At 38.9% G+C, this 17,740-nt stretch overlaps 1 protein-coding gene across 1 annotated transcript in view; it reads left to right on the forward strand.

The window, feature by feature from the left end:
• Dcdc1 (doublecortin domain containing 1) overlaps window positions 1-17,740 on the forward strand; it is a 360,393-nt gene that overhangs the window by 292,597 nt on the left and 50,056 nt on the right. The window contains 2 exon segments of the mRNA XM_021194912.2: window positions 2,111-2,234; window positions 9,449-9,627. Coding sequence (XP_021050571.2) covers window positions 2,111-2,234; window positions 9,449-9,627 — 303 coding nt within the window.

The following is a 17,740-nucleotide window of genomic DNA, read 5'->3' on the forward strand; positions in this document are numbered from 1 at the left end:
GACTCTGTGTTCCATCCAATAGCTGACTGTGAGCATGCACTTCTGTATTGATGAGACTTGTTTCACTGAATTTTATGTGCATGGGTGTTTTGCTTGCATGTATATCTGTGCACCACAGGTGGATGGTACCCTTGGAGAACAGAGGAGGTCACTGGAGTCCCTGGAACTGGAGTCACAGATGGTAGTGAGCCAACAAGTAGGTGCTCAGACAGACCCTCAGCAAGGGTAGCCGTGCTCTTCACTGCTGAGCCAGCCCTCCAGCCCCTCTGTTTAATTCACAAATGGCCATTTACAGTGTACATTTGCTCTGACTGTAATTCTGGGTATGTCCTGTAAGTTTTCACACACAATTTTAGCTGCATACCAAATAGCGAGCTATTGATCATTTTTTTCTCCAACTGGTAAAATAGCATTTTGGGAAAGATATTGTGCTTTTAAACTATATCACATTGTTGAGATTGTAAACATTTGAACTTGAGTGTGTGTGTGTGTGTGTGTGTGTATGTGTGTGTGTGATTTACCACAATAAATGTAAAAAAAATTTAAAATGTTATATTTATTTATTTTGTCTATGTGTATATGGACAGTATGTATATATTTGTTTATATGTGAGGACATACACATGCCTCAGTGTGTGTGTGTGTATGTGTGTGTGTGTGTGTGTGTGTGTGTGTGTGTGTAATTCAAATGACATCCTTTGGTGTTGGTTCTCCCTTTACAGTTGAAATAGGGTATGTCTATTGTTTGCTGCTACGCTGTGTATTCCACACACAAATCTACGCCCAGAAGCTGGCTGGACTGTGAGCTTCTGGGGAATATCCTATATCTGCCTCTCATCTCTCCAGGGTAGTGCTAGGCTTGCAGATATGGGCTACGCTAGGGAATATCCTATATCTGCCTCTCATCTCTCCGAGGTAGTGCTAGGCTTGCAGATATGGGCTACCCTAGGGAATATCTTATATCTGCCTCTCATCTCTCTGGGGTAGTGCCAAGCTTGAAGATATGGGCTACCCTAGGGAATATCCTATATCTGTCTCTCATCTCTCCGGGGTAGTGCTAGGCTTGCAGATATGGGCTACCCTAGGGAATATCCTACATCTGCCTCTCATCTCTCTGGGATAGTGCCAGGCTTGCAGATATGGGCTACCCTAGGGAATATCTTATATCTGCCTCTCATCTCTCTGGGGTAGTGCCAAGCTTGAAGATATGGGCTACCCTAGGGAATATCCTATATCTGTCTCTCATCTCTCCGGGGTAGTGCTAGGCTTGCAGATATGGGCTATCATGTCCAGCCTTTACATGATTTCTGATGATCAAAATTTAAATATCACCGGCTTATACTAACCATATGTGGCTATATTGATATTTATTTTTTTCATATATGACAAATATTACTAACACTTTAGAAATTATTGATAAAAGCATTCTCTGTAAGCAGATTATAATGTGTATAAGTAGTAGTGATTACGCTTACTAATTTCAGTGATAAACTATTTGCATTGTTGCCTTTCAGAACAAGATCTTGCTGTCTATCCCGACCTGGCCTTATGATCCTCCTGCCTCCACCTACTGAGTGCTGGGGTTACAGGTATGTATCACCCTGCCCTGATTGTACTTATTGCTGAAAGATTACAAACTGCAGAATTGCCTTACATGTGAGACGTGGATTTAGGCCTAGTACTATAAACATGCACACGTATATACATAATTAAAATCTACCCAGTAGCTTGAAATCTGCCAGTGATGTCATACATTTTCCCACTGTAATAGGGTGCATCTTTTTCTTTGCATATCCGTGAATTTCCCTGGATTTTTCTCTTGCCACTAACCATCATAACTCTAAACAACTCTTACCTTTTGTCTGTTGCCTCGGTGGGACTTCCTGCTATGTCTGTGTCCTTTGGCTCATTTTAAGCTTTCTTCCTTTTACAGTTAAATCATTTATTTCTAAACTACTTTTTATTCGATTTCTTGTAAATAGCAAATGGCCAGACTGGGAATCTCAATTCAAAGTCTTTTCCTAGTACACAACAGATATTGAGGACAATTGGTAGTATGGAATGGCATTTATCCTCGCTACATTCTGCTTTTCTTTTCTGTTTCATTTTAGGTAAGCCATAAAACATAAAAGGACCTGTAAGCCCAGCCAGTGGAAACACTCCAAAGTTGACAGTCCTCTGTAGAATAAGCTTACATACATGTGGCCAGTCCTTCCCAGCCGCAAGCTTAATGAGGTTGCATGACTTTCATATAAATCTTTAAGTTCAACCTTCAGAAAATATCCACGTGTCTTTTGAATTTCAATATTTTAAAAAAATTGTTAATTTGGTTATTTACTACAAAGAAGTATAGAAATCTTTCACTGTGGAAACAAACTGATCTGGTATTTTCTTTTTCCTTGTTATTCTTCAAATTTTACTTCATATATTTTGAAATGCAGGTCTTAGGCACACATATGATCAGAGCAGTATATTTCTCTAAGTCAGACTTGTCATTATGTAGAAACTCTGTCTACTTCTAATAAAAGTTTCAGTTATTCAATGACAACAAAAGCATCCCCAAATGTTGGTTTTTATATGCCTCGTAGGTCTTCTTTCCATCATTTTACTTGTTAGTTTTGTATATTTTGGAAGAGGACTAATAACGAGTTTAGTTTGTTGGATGGAATCCTCTCTGAACTCAAGCATTTACGTTGTCTCTCCTACCTACACATGTTCCTGAATTGCTATCTTCTTTCTGTTTATCATGTCTCATCTGTGCCTCATCCAGTCTTTTATCCTTTTATAGTGGCTATTTTGTCCTTGCATTTTTCTTCATTTAATGATTTACACATTGTTCTATTTCCATTCTTTTGAGGACTAGTGTTAGTGTAATTACCCTGAACATTCTAACTTGCATAAATAAATTATCAAATGCAAAGTTAATAAGTATGTTTTGTCTTCTCTTTAGTAATATTAGTTAACTTTGGCCTTATGATTTATTGTACGAGGAATTAATTATTGCCATAGGTTTATGTTTTATTGCTTAAAATCTCCATAATATATCAATATTTTACATACAGTCAATATGTATTTCCACTTTTCTTTTCATCTTATATCTCAGATCCTTCAGCCTAAGGGTTACTTTCCTTCTGACCCACATACCTTTCATGTAGCTATACCTAATAAATAAATTTCACTTTTGAAAAAAATGCCTTTACTTTGCCCTTGTTCATGTGAGGCTATGCCCCCAAGCTCTTCGGCCATTACTTGTAAAATTAAGAAAAAGAACTGAGGCATTAAATTAGCCAGAGTCAGATGGATGGACTGTATCTTCTAAAATGACTGGATCTTGGGTTCCTGCTGCTTCTTGAAATGTTTAGGGAAGAAAGTACTTACCAAGCAGAGAACTCCAATTAAGTACAACCCATTTCACTTCAAGTCTGCATCCATTTAATCTGAAAGACTCATATTCCCAATCTCATCTTCACATAATTGATTTGGAGATTTGACATTCATATTGTAGAACTCAGAACTGTTTGGAGACTCTATTCACTACTTTTATTCCAGTTTTGATCTCCAATTTTATTGTAGTTATTGTCTGATCCATTCTTTTACCAATGATGTATTTAGTCTTTTGAAATTTCATGCAACCTGAGAAACCATTTTAAAGAAAGGAAAGGGGAAGAAACACAACCTTGAACAAACAAGGAGATTGGAGGCTTAGTTAGTTATCACTAACGAGTAGATGAACAAATAAGGAGATTGAAGGCTTAGTTATCACTTACAAATAGATGAACAAACAAAGAGATTGAAGGCTTAGTTAGTGATAACCTTGAACATGAACAAACAAGGAGATTGGAGGCTTAGTTATCACTAACAAGTAGATGAAGTAGGGCCAATACAATCGAGATGCTGAAGACGTTGGTTAAGAGCTGACTTCTGAGCTGACACCTCTCTGTATGAGAGATGAGTAAAAAGAAAGGACAATTATCCACTGAAGGGAGTGCCAGGGCCCTCCAGGGGTCTCCTAACAATGCAGCTGTGCTGTGGAGTGGCATGAACACAGAGAAGACCAATAAAGAAATAAGTAGGAAGATCAGAATCCCAACTGAGAAAATGGAGGGGGAGAAGCAGCCTCAGCCAGTTTAATTATCCATGGTTTTGTTGCCCTTCATTATCCTGAGGCTGTATTTCACTCTTTGCGAGAAGGACAAAGTAAATGTCTTGCATGGGAAACCAGACATGATGGCAGAGCTCTATGATACCAGTACTTGGAAAACCGAGGCAGGAAGTTTACAAGTTTAAGACCATTCTAGGCTACCTAGCTAGTATCAGATCAGCCAGGACTATATAGTGATAGCTTGTCTCAGAAAACCAACCAACCAAAAACCAAAAACCAAAAACCAAAAACCAAAACTTGTTTCTTTTCTTTGTAGAAATGCTTTTGTGGAGCTAAAATGCATAGTTTCCTTAACTCTAAGTTCTAATTACTTAATTTTACAGGCCTTAGGAAGCTATCAAGAAAATGGAATGCATGTAAAAAGCACTGACATTTTAATACACACAAATTGAAACTTGATGTGGGGTTAAACACATAAGACAAGTGCTGGTGACAATACTTAATCCTTTCCACTCACTGATGAGAGAAATATACCTAAACAAGCCTCACTAAACAAGTGAGTGACTTGATATGGACAGAGGCTTAGGAGTACAACTAGAACACATAACACTCCCTGGGACACAAAGAAAACATATGCCCTCTAGATCATTTCTGGTTTTCATTATGGCAAATCAGTTATCATAAAGCACCCATTAACCAGTTGGTGAGAGCAAAAACCAAAAACCAAACCACCAGACAACCAAACAAAAAAACAAAACCTATGAAGAAAAGAATTAAAATAGTATAATATTTTGTTATATATATATTTGTGATGTGCGTGTATGTGTGTGTATGTATGTATGTATGTATGTATGTATGTATGTATGTATGTTATGTAAAGGCCACATTATTCTTATGAAGGCCAGAGGATAACTTGTGGAAGTAAATTCTCTCCCTCTGTTCACCAAATAAGTCCTGGGGATTGGATTCAGGTCATTAGCTTTGGTGACAAGCACATTTACCTGCCAAGCCATATTACCCTCCCAACTATCAAAGTATCACAAAAGGAAGAGTTGATGTTACTAGCAAAGATATTTGGAAAGCGAATTTTTCATTTCTGAGTGTTTCTGTGGTATCTTATACTGAAACAGAAAGCTCTTTTGAGTTTCTCCCTCCTATCTAGAAATCAGAGATTCAAAGGTAGCAGTGTATCCATGGAGAAGAACAAATGTCCACAGTAGCCACCAAGTCAGAAGCAAATTGGATGCTAAATAAATCAAAACCAGCAAAGGGCTTAACTATCACAGCTCAGATTTGTTCCCCAGGAATATAGTTTACATGTTCTCTTAATTGCTTTTGTGTTGCTGTGATAAAACACCATAACCAATGCAACTTATAAAAGAAAGTATTTAAAATGGGTTACAGTTTCAGAGCATTAGAGTTCATGATGACAGACAAAAGGAACAGCTGAGAGTTCGTATCTTGATCCATTAGCATAAAGCAAGAGTGAGAGTTAAAGGGAAAGGCATGGTCTTTTAAAACCTCAAAGTCACCCTCAGACATATCTTCTTCAACAAGATCATACCTGCTGGTCCCTCCCAAACAGTTCCCCCAAGTAGGAAACAAATATTCAAATTCTATGGGAGCCGTTCTCATTCAATCAACCACAATGACGTATTGAAAAACTCGTAGTCTCACACCCTCATTCTGTATATTGACAAGCACACTGGCTAACTATGAAAAAGAATCATTTCTCATTTTTTCCTTCCATGGTTAAAAAAAAGGGGGGGAGAAATGTCAGTAACTTTACATCCAAATGTCAATGTAAAATTAATCTGTGTGCACACATGTATATGACGTGTGTGTGTGTGTGTGTGTGTGTGTGTGTGTGTGTGTGTGTGTGTGTAGAAACCAGAAAATAATCAAGAATCTTGGGTGTCTATCCTTAGGAATTGTCTATTTTTTTAAAAAAAATGTACAGTGTCTTTTCATTAGTCTAGAATTTAAAAGTAAGAGGAACTAAAAACTAAGGAGAGCAGCACTCAGTTTATGGAGTTAAGAGAGTAAAGTAAGAGTGGACTGTTAGGCATTAGGTAGAAGGCTGAGTAGGAGAGGCCGCTCAGGGATAGAGTATCTTCCTAGCATGCATCTGGCCCTGTGTTTGACCACAATACCATAAAAAATGCAAAAATCTGGAAGAAGGAAATAAAATACTAAATTATAAAACAAAAACCAACAGACTAGACTACATGGCACATGACACAGAAATGTCAGAACAAAACATATCTGTTCTTTGAAAATACACCCGGGGATCCATCCCATAATCAGCCACCAAACACAGACACTATTGCATATGCCAGCAAGATTTTGCTGACAGGACCCTGATATAACTGTCTCTTGTGAGGCTATGCCAGTGCCTGGCAAATATAGAAGTGGATGCTCACAATCATCTATTGGATGGAACTTAGGGCCCCCAATGGAGGAACTAGAGAAAGTACCCAAGGAGCTTAAGGGGTCTGCAACCCTATAGGAAGAACAACAATGTGAACTAACCAGTACCCCCTCATGTCTCTAGCTGTATATGTAGCTAGCAGAAGATGGCCTAATTGGCCATCATTGGGAAGAGAGGTCCCTTGGTCTTACAAACTTTATATGCCCCAGTGCAGGGGAATGTCAGGGCCAGGAAGTGGGAGTGGGTGGGTTGGGGAGCAGGGCGGGGGGAGGGTATAGGGGACTTTCGGGACAGCATTTGAAATATAAATGAAGAAAATATCTAATAAAAATTGTTAAAAAATAAAGAGAATGGTAGTATATATAATATATATACATATATATAGTTATATACAACTATACTTACTAAGAAAATTTGGATAAAATAATATTAAGAATAAAAGAAGATATTTATCTCTTTGTATATAATAATTATATATATATATATCTTATATATAATAATTATGTATTATATAAATATAATAAAGGAATACTACAAATATCCCTTTAATATATATGTACAATACTTACCTATATTGTACATATATATATAAATATAATGAGGAGATACTATAAATAAGGGATATAAATAACTTGGTTAAACACTTAAATTTTTGGACAAAAAGTAGTATGTTAAAAAGGAGTCGAGAAGAGACCAGAGGGATGGTGAGGTGGCTCAGTGGGTAAACATATTTGCCACCAAGCCACATGACCAGAGTTCCATTCCTGGGACACATACGGTACAAGAGAACAGAACTGATCCTGGTAAGTTGTTCTCTGATCTCTAGCACACTGTTGCACACCCAATACTCACATCCAACAAAAAAGTAAATCCTAATTAAAGAGAACCACAAACCAGCATGTTCCACCAGTCATGGAAAAAGTTAAAAGTTAAACCTCCCAACAAATACACCATGACCAATTTTCTGATTCATTTTTACCAAACCCAGAAGAAACAAATAATTCAGAATTCAAAAACAAAAAAAAAAAAAGTCTTCCAATTAACTTCACAAGGCGAAGGAAACATTGGTGCCACCCTCAATGAAGAAAATATAAGGCCTTTATATATTAATTCCCATTGCAAATATTTGCAAACCTCCTAAGGAAAATATTAGTGAGTTGAGTTCAGCAATCTATAGGCATTTCAGTACACCATGGCTAGTTTGAATGAATGTCATTTGACCTTTAACCAGGAATGTAAGCTTAGTTTACAACAGGAAAATTAGTTAATGTGATTGATGCACAGATGACGAAAACAAGTAATATCAACACAACTGCACTCAAAGGAGAGTTCCATGGTCCAACACACACCTTTCACTTTACTGAGATTCTTTAGAGCAAAGCTCAGGTATTCTCCATGCTATGCTCTGTCTCCGAGCCGCCATCATACCCAATCTCACATCCTAAAAACACATCAAATTGGGAATTCCTTACTCTTACATAGAATGTTTAAATCCCAAACAAAATTTGAGAGGCTGACTTAAATGTGCATGAAATGGCCAAGGGCCAGCAAAAGCAGATACACAGAGAGCAAAATGGAGGAGCCTGCCCTATGGGATATCACGATTTACCTGGTATAGTGTCACCAGACATGACGATACCGTGCATGGCAGACAAACTGACATGCCGAAGAGAATGGAGCTCACAGACAGATGTCATGGAATTATGACATTTTCTTCAGAATGGACATTACAGATGGATGGGGGATGCCGCCATGCAGTTGGGGGGGACAGAAGCAAAAATAACAGAAAGTTAAGGAAAGGAGGGGTGGGAACGAACTTGGATTTTGCTGAATATCATCTTTGATCACCGTTTCTTCTGCTTACTCTTCTTGCTCCATTTCATCTCTGTGGATAGCAATTGTATTCCACGATCATCCCACCTGTGCCCAGGGATCTATTCTTGCTTTCTTTATCTCTCGCACATTGTGTTGACTAATCTTCATATCTGTTATGAACACTCTACCAATTCTTTGCCTCACTAAGGCCAGCATTCTTATCAATGGAGCTGTACCCCAGCACCCAAACAAGTGAAATATCCTAACTGTATTCACACAGTATTGCAACTATACCCTAAGGCTTCAGGACTGTGGTGTGGCCTTGCTGTATAAGGCTCTCTCTCCTCTTGTGATATCCCCTGTGGCTCCTAGTTTCATTACTGTAAGGTTCCAGTTGATTTCCAAATAAGTTTCTGGTGTTATAGAATATTCTGTATATTCTATATTCAGTAAAGTATAGAATACCCTGTTCAATTTATAGATTTATTTCTGTGCCTAAAATAAATAATTAGTAAATATTTGAAGAATGTATAAATTAATAATATGAATAAAAGTAAAGGTGAATAAATATAAAGTCACCAAATCACACAATGCAAATGTCTGAAACATGTTAATCTTACATCGTTACCTTATTCTGCTCTTAAATATCCCCTCAGTGTGGTCTTCCTTGCCACTTTGATTCAGTTTAAGATGATATTATTTCAGACTATTGTAAAATTCCTTTTCACACATTCTTCCTTTCTAAAATCACTTCACTCAGAAGCAAAACCAAAGATACTTGTGGTTCATTTAGTTCTACTTTTCTAGAATGTATCTTTTCACTTTTTAGAGTGTTTCTTTCCTTTGAAACTTAAAAAAATGACCAATTTTAAATAAAATGTTAGATTTTTTTAAAAGTGATCAATTATCAACTAAGAAAAAAAATCAGTAAATTTCTTCCTCTGCGAAACAAACAAATAACAACAAAAACACCAAACAAACAAAATCTAGAACTCTTTAGTAGCTCAGATATCCCATAAATATATGCAGAATGACTGAAGCACTAGCAGCACAACTGCTCATATTATTTATTGCTCTTATATTTTTCGTGTCTTCCTGAAGGAATTTGACTGGCCAGTAGAAGGCCTATTGGACACAAAGAGCTCTCCCATGAAGAGGATGATAAGTAAGACTCCAGATCTGTGTGCCCCTGTGCGACTCAGAGTTCTAAGGAATGGAGAAAAGAAAAACATCAGACCCCTGGTGATTGGCCCAGACATCTCACCTGGACGGAAATCACAGTAAGAACAACAGCCTGTCCACACTCACCATTCAGAACACTTTTCAGGTTTTATAGATGAGTCCCTCCTCCATCCTCAGTGGTTTCTGGAGGAAATATATACTTATTTATAAAAAGGACCCTATTTCAAGATGACAACATACACACTATTTTATTTAGTTCCTATATCAGGTGCTTAAATTGATCTCTTCTGTTTTCATCTAAACACAAACTAGAGAAGTAAGTCAGAAACGAGTGGCTGAAGCTCTCTCTATTTTCAACGAGCACTCTTGAGTTTTACTAGTCTGCACAGAAATAAATGAACTCAAAGCGTGCTTATTAAAATTTAGCTTTTAAATTGCTTAATTGTTGTAATAATTATTCTTACATCTTTGGAATAATAAACACGGTTCTCTGAAGTACTAAGAAAGAAATGATCTGTAGTTGAAAGTCACCCTGGATTCAAATAAAACCATCCCAAACATCGCATATTCTCCACGACTGGAAACAGGTCACGTGCTGTATGTTTCTATTTTATGACAAAGGGAATCTTGGATTGCTGAAAAGCTTTGATGGAAAGAAAGAGTTAAACACATTGTTTCTCATATAATTACCAGCCATGTTACCTCCTGACCCTTCTTCTGAGATATTTAGGATATCTGAGGCTGCTGATAATAGTTTAATATTACTCTCTTCACATCGATTAAATATACTTCATACATCACTGAACAATGAGTAACATTCAGATTGGCTGTCCACTGAACTGCCTGTAAAGATGATAAAGTAAAGAATTAATCTTCAAAGTAAAGTCAAGCCTGAAATTGAAATCTTTGACGCATACATCTCATAATTAGCTCATTCTGCTTGATGGAAGATGCGAGGGCAATGCCCTTAAAAAGGGTCTGACTTCTTCTAAACACCCCAAGTTAACACCTCATCTCTCTTTCCTACATTTATTCCTTTTTTTCTTATTTTTTATCTTTAATTGTAATTATAAGTTATACACAGATAACATCCTATCACCTTATGTTTAAAGTGCTCAGCTCAGTCAAGGAATTCAAAAGTATTTAGAGAAGTTGGCAAATTTGAACAACTATCCTGGCAGAGAGTGTCTGAATGCTCTGCTCACAGAACAATGTGTCCTGATTCATCAAGCCTTCTGACATTAGAGAGCCACTTTGTTCACTACCTGAATTACTTTTGCCCAAATAATAAAAATACAGTGGCGTTAACTTAACAAGAAAACACTTCCAAACAGAAATAAATGTTCCTTTGCTGATTGAGATAGTTTTGTGCAGGATCATCTATAGCAAAACCCCAGCTGTGTGGAGATACTGGTTTAAAAAAAAAAAGAGGCTTAAATAAAAGTATCCACACTTTGGTCTTCCTTCTTCTTGAGTTTCATGTGTTTTGTGAATTATATCTTGGGTATTCCGAGCTTCTGGGCTAATATCCACTTATCAGTGAGTGCATATCATGTGTGTTCTTTTGTGATTGGGTTACTTCACTCAGCATGATATCCTCCAGATCCATCCATTTGCCTAAGAATTTCATAAATTCATTGTTTTTAATAGCTGAGTAGTACTCCATTGTGTAAATGTACCACATTTTCTGCATCCATTCCTCTGTTGAGGGACATCTGGGTTCTTTCCAGCTTCTGGCTATTATAAGTATAGCGGCTATGAACATAGTAGAGCATGTGTCCTTATACATGTTGGAGCATCTTCTGAATATATGCCAAGGAGTGGTATAGCTGGGTCCTCAGGTAGTACTATGTCCAGTTTTCCGAAGAACCACCAAACTGGTTTCCAGAGTGGCTGTACCAGCTTGCAATCCCACCAACAGTGGAGGAGTATTCCTCTTTCTCCACATCCTCGCCAGCATCTGCTGTCACTTGAGTTTTTGATCTTAGCCATTCTGACTGGTGTGAGGTGGAATCTCAGGGTTGTTTTTATTTGCATTTCCCTGATGACTAAGGATGTTGAACATTTTTTAGGTGCTTCTCAGCCATTTGGTACTCCTCAGTTGAGAATTCTTTGTTTAGCTCTGTACCCCATTTTTAATAGGGTTATTTGTTTCTCTGGAATCTAACTTCTTGAGTTCTTTGAATATATTGGATAAGCTTTCTATCGGATTTAGGATTGGTAAAGATCTTTTCCCAATCTGTTGGTTGCCTTTTTGTCTTATTGACAGTGTCCTTTGCCTTATAGACGCTTTGCAATTTTATGAGATCCCATTTGTCAATTCTTGATTTTGCAGCACAAGCCATTGGTACTTCAACCTTCTTAGAAGGGGGAATAAAATACCAAGGAAGGAGTTAAAGAGACAAAGTTTGGAGCAGAGACTGAAGAGGACCATCCAGCAACTGCCCCACCTGGGGATCCATCCCATATACAACCACCAAACCCAGACACTATTGTGGACGCCAACAAGAGCTTGGTGACAAGAGACTGATATATCTGTCTCCTATGAGGCTCTGCCAGTGCCTGACAAATACAGAAGTGCTCACAGCCATCCATTGGACAGAGCACAGGGTTCTCAATGAAGGAGCTAGAGAAAGTACTCAAGGAGCTGAAGGGGTCTGAAACTCCATAGGAGGAACAATATGAACTACCCAGTATAGCCAGGGCTCCTTGAGACTAAACCACCAACCAAAGAAAACACATGCTGAGTGAGACTCATGGCTCTAGCTGCATATGTAGCAGAGGATGGCCTAGTTGGTCATCAATAGGAGGAAAGGTCCTTGGTCCTGTGAAGGTTCTATGACCCAGTATAAGGGAATGCTATGGCCAGGAAGCAGGAGTGGGTGGGTTGGTGAGCAGGGGGAGGGGATAGGGGGTTTTCAGAGGGGAAACCGGGAAAGGGGATAATATTTGAAATGTAAATAAAGAAAATATCTAATAAAAATAAATAGAAGACTCCCAGTAGAGCAATAAAGACACCAACTCACCCACAATCAACCCAAAATGTACCCTGCCTACAAGATGTGCCGAGACTGAGGGAATGGTCAACCAATGACTGGCCTAAATTGACACCAATCCCATGGGCAAAAACCAATCCATAACACTATTAGTACTCTGTTATGCTAGGAGACAGGACCCTATCATATAACTGTCCTCTGAGAGTTTGACCTAGCAGCCTATGGAAACAGCTGCAGAGATCCACAGCCAAACATTAGACAGAACTTGAGGAGTCTTGTGGAAGAGTTGGTGGAGAGGATTGATGGACCTGACAAGGAGAGGGACTCCATAGAAAGACCAACTGAGTCAACTAACCTGGACCCTTAGGGTTCCTAGAGACTGAATCACCAACCAAAGAGCAAGCATGGGCTGGACCTAGCCCCCACCCCTGCAAATATGCAGCAGATTTTCAATCTTCATGCCGGTCTCCCCACAACTTAAGCAGGGCCTGTCCCTAAACCTGTTGCCTGTCTGTGAATACCATTCCCCTGACTGGGCCACCTTGTCTGGACACAGTGGAAGAGGAGGCAGCTAGTCCTATAGTTACTTCATGTGCCTGAGTGGTGGTGATGCCTGGGGGTTGGAGAGCTCTCCCTTCTCAGAGAAGGGGAGGGAAGGATGGGTAAGGGGCTGTGTGTATGGGGGACTGAGGGGGGCTTCAATCAGGATATAAAGTGAATAAATAAATAAATGATAAAGAAATAAAACATAGAATGTAACAGAAAAGACACAGCTAACTTGAGAGTGTGTGGCCCATCTCCAGAAGGGACACATTGAAATCAGTGTAATGGCATACCAATGTTGGACAGATTAATGTGCTTCCTTTAAGAGACCCAAGAAAAGTATTTTTCAAAAGAAAAGATTCTATTAATGCCTGGAATACTTTGCTTTCATTAACATGAAATGAATTTGTTTATTTATAAAAAGTTGAGCAATTGTGATTGTATATATATACATACACACATTTATACACACCCACACCCACCCACACACACACTTATATATGTATACATTCTAGAATGATGATAGAAATTCACTTTAGTACTGTCCTGATCTGGCCTTAAGCTGTCCTTCAGCCGTGCAACAACTCAGCTGTTTTAAGGGTTTACTACTGGTATTAGTTCCAGCATCTACCAAGCCAGAGGACAGCGTTTGCCTCTCTGTATCATGGTCACCTGCTGTCCTGCTGCTTCCTCACTCAGTGTGCTGCCTGCTCTGTCACATCAAAGATTAAAGCATTAGAGAGCTCCTTTAATGCCACCATTAAAGGCCTACAGTAGGTGCCAAAGCAATGCTCACAAATGAATGGTTAACTGCATTTGATCTGCTTTTCATTTCCTAAAATACATCATTAAAACTGAACAAAAAAGTTCACTGACTTGAAAATTGGAATGAAGTTTTATATTCCAATCAAGCATTCTTATTGTGATCATCATTGTTTAAAATTTTTTAGGTATAGATTCATAGTGGAAGTAAACAAAACATTACAGGGAAAATTTATGTCATCTCTTGTTAAGGCCCACGAGTCACCTCACAGATGTCAATCTCAGTCAGACTGGAATAGTTCGTTGAACACACATCCCAAGACTTCTTGATCGGGCTCATAGCTCTGAAAGCTACCAACCCCAAATATTTCTCAGTGCCAGGTAATAAAGGCTAAAACTGCAAACCCACAATGAGCTCATAGAAGGGTGCTGGAGGTGCCGCCTGCTGGAGGCGCTCTGACTCAAGCTACTTTATATGTAGCAGTTCATGTTAACATTTAATTTGATAGTTCCTAAGTGAAGCTTATGGTTTCCAAATTTCATAACATTAACAAATCTCATAGCATACAGAACACAATAGGTTATATAGTCAGCATGACCCTGCTCTGAATCTAGTTATTTTTCTGTGTTAATGACTGACAGACATATTACAGCAACAATACGAAATAGCTGGCAGGCAGGGAACAAAATGGCTACAGCTATGCTAGAGGGGCAAGCCCCAACACTCTGAGGTTTTTCCAAGTAAATACATTTACATTTCAGAGTGTTTAACACTGTGAGAAAAAGAACAAATTAATGCAGATAGATTTTCTTATATAAATCCCTCAAAAACTACATACTTAACATGCCCTATCATTTGGTATACATTATGATTTTTTTACTTAATTATGAAATTTGAGGTTTAATATTTATCTTAAAATTTAAAGTTTTATCTTTTAAAAGAAGGCAGATTATTGGGAGCAAACTGATAAATTCAGGTCTGAACACTTGTCTATGTGTTAAGACATGTTAAGACACACTGTAGCTAATCAAATGTCAAGTACCATGAAAGTGTACCAAATTATTTGTTTCAGAAATGTTAATGCTGAAAGGAAAGAGAAAAGCCGTGCCATGAACTATTCTGAAACAGAAAGGAACCAGATCGAATTTCACCAACTTTTGGAGAGGTAAATGTTTACTCTTTGAAATACAAAGGTGTTTTGTGTGCGGATGCTTGAGTGGTCATGCTTACCAGATAGCTCACAAAGCATTTCTTTATATAAGCTGTAAATACGGTGACTATAAACAGTTTAATCGTGTGTGTGTGTGTGTGTGTGTGTGTGTGTGTGTGTGTATTCAAGTGTGATGTGATAGGAAGTCAAAGCTATACAATCTGCACTCAGAATTCAATTGGAAATTCCAGAAACAAGAATAAAAGAGACCTGGCATTTGGCTGTAGATAATCTGCCTTCAGAAGACACATTTGTTATTAGGTTTTAGAGACCAATTATTCTCTGCTCGGTGCTTTGATGCTGGCTAGCATGGATCTAGTAAGAGGAAAGAGTGCACAGACAACTCCTTATCTTAGCCCTCCACAACCTTCCCAGAAGGGCCAAATTCAGCCCTAAAACTAGGATTCCAGAACAGGGTAAAGGATAAAGGAAGATCAATTAGCCACTCACTCCTCCTCTGTGACTCAACTGTCCTAAAGCAACATGTTCCCACAGGTGAACAATCACTCTTGAAAAGTATGAGTGAGGGACCAGAAGATGATATACCATGGGCTGCATTGTAAGCTCACAGATGTCTAGGGAAATGGAGTAGCTCTTTTTCAGTCAAACAGAAGCAGGGCGATCCCACTAGCTGCTATGAGTGAGGGAGCCACTCAGTAGCCACTGGTCCATCAGCTGGATCATAAGATGATTTACTTCTTACTGGCTTATTTCTTTTCAAGATCCCCCTCAAAGAAATAACTGCTCTCCTTATCTGCTTAATTGCTGCAAGTCAAGGTAGAAAATAGGAGTTAGAAATGCTTTTCATCCAAGTCTTGCTAAGAAGCACAGAGTCATCTCTAACTTACATAGTGGTACATACTAGTATCAGCAATGTATAGCAAGACCTTCTTCATCTCAACCACACTGTTTAGGGACTGGCCTTGCACATCTGTTAGCTCTATTTCTCCTTCCCTAGGGTTAAGGTATGGCTAAGGGCAACACACCTATGCTCCAATACCTTCAGTGGCCTCCTGCTGTCCATGAATGGAAACTTGGGTTTGTGATTCCAGAATCCCGAATACCTTCAAGCTTCTCTTGTCTTCTTTCCAGGCTCATCAGATCCCCTAACCCATTCAAATACTCAGGTCCAGTCTCAACATTTCTATTATATTTTCAATTAATTTTTTTCCTTAAGCATTTCATTTCCACCTTCCTTCTCCCCCCAACTCCTCTTCTCCTCTGTCAAGTTCATGACCTTTCTTCTTCTTCTGTAATTGTTCTTGTTACACACACACACACACACACACACACACACACACACACACACACACCTCTGCTGAGTCTCTTTAGTTTTTCTCAAATGAACATATGTTTAGTGATGGCTAAACTTGAGATTGGATAGCCTCTCCAGGGGGCTCATCTCTGGAGAAAACTCTCAGAAGCCATGTGTTGCCAATAACTCTTCATCTAGAGTGGGATCTTCTGGAATGTCTCACATCCATGTTGACATGTTAAATGGTGTGGTCATTCATTATGCAGGTATGGTTTAAGCAACCATACTGTTGATATTTACTGAATTCAGCATCATGATTATACCTGGAGGACACCATCTTAAGAGGCATCCTGTTCTCCGACTCTTACAATCATCCTGTCCCTCCTCCATGGCATTTTCTGAAATGCAGGTTATCTTGTAGGTCTCCCATCTGGGCTAGACACCCCCACTGTCACTTACCATCTGCATTCTTACCAATTACGGATCTCTGTAGTAGCCTCTATCTGCTGTGGGGAAAGGCCTTTCTGGGGGGGGGGGGAGGGTGCTACACTTCCCTGTGTATGAGGTAGCATATTTAGAATACAGTTATAATTATATTGGTTTACAAAAATGCAAGTAGTGGGTTCTCCTCTAGGGTCTCTGGCCTCTCCAGCCATGGGAGGTTAGCTAGGTTTACAGTATTAGGCATGAATTTCCCTCCTATTGGGAGGGCTTTAATTCCAATTAAACAGCTGTTAGCTACCCTCCAAGCAGTGCCTTTGGAGGTATCTTACTAGCCAATCATTTGTTGTAGCCAAGGCTTTATCTTTGGGAGGACTGTTGACACTTTGCATAGTACCTTCTGATATTAGAAAAGCTAGCCCTCAGGAGGAAGCTTCCATGCCAGTTTGATTCCACCAAGTTCTGTGTCTGAAGTGTGTGGTGTCTTCTGCAACTGGGACTTCCCTTTAAGTTCTGGAGACCACTAAGGTCAGAGGCAATAGCCTATATTGTTGCAGGTGTTTCTAGGAAACTCTTGACCAAAAACTTGAAAAGAAGTTTTCAATATGACTTGAGAGTTTTTGTTAGATAGTCTATGTCTCCTGAGAAAAACTTTACCTCACATAGTATAACTGCATTTGAACTACATAAGTTCCTAAATGGGCAAGTGTATGTGCATCTGTATCTTTAAGAAAGTTCATAAAATAATGTTTTCCTCATGGCCTTTTTACACTTCTCTTACAATTTCCTACAGTGTTACTCTCCCACACCCTCAGTCAAAGTCTTATCCGCCCGACTTTTCCCCCTCCCCCTATTCATAGCACCTGTGTCCTGATCTTGTCGAACTCATATTCATGCCTTCAAGTCCAAGCCAATGGCATTTCCTTAGATAACATCCCCCTACCAACCCCCCACCCCCACAGGAAGGAATCCACTGTTTTCCTTTGTTCTTTTTTTTTTTATT

The sequence above is a fragment of the Mus pahari genome, chromosome 3 (genome assembly GCF_900095145.1).
Source record: "Mus pahari chromosome 3, PAHARI_EIJ_v1.1, whole genome shotgun sequence".
NCBI classification, from domain to species: domain Eukaryota; kingdom Metazoa; phylum Chordata; class Mammalia; order Rodentia; family Muridae; genus Mus; species Mus pahari.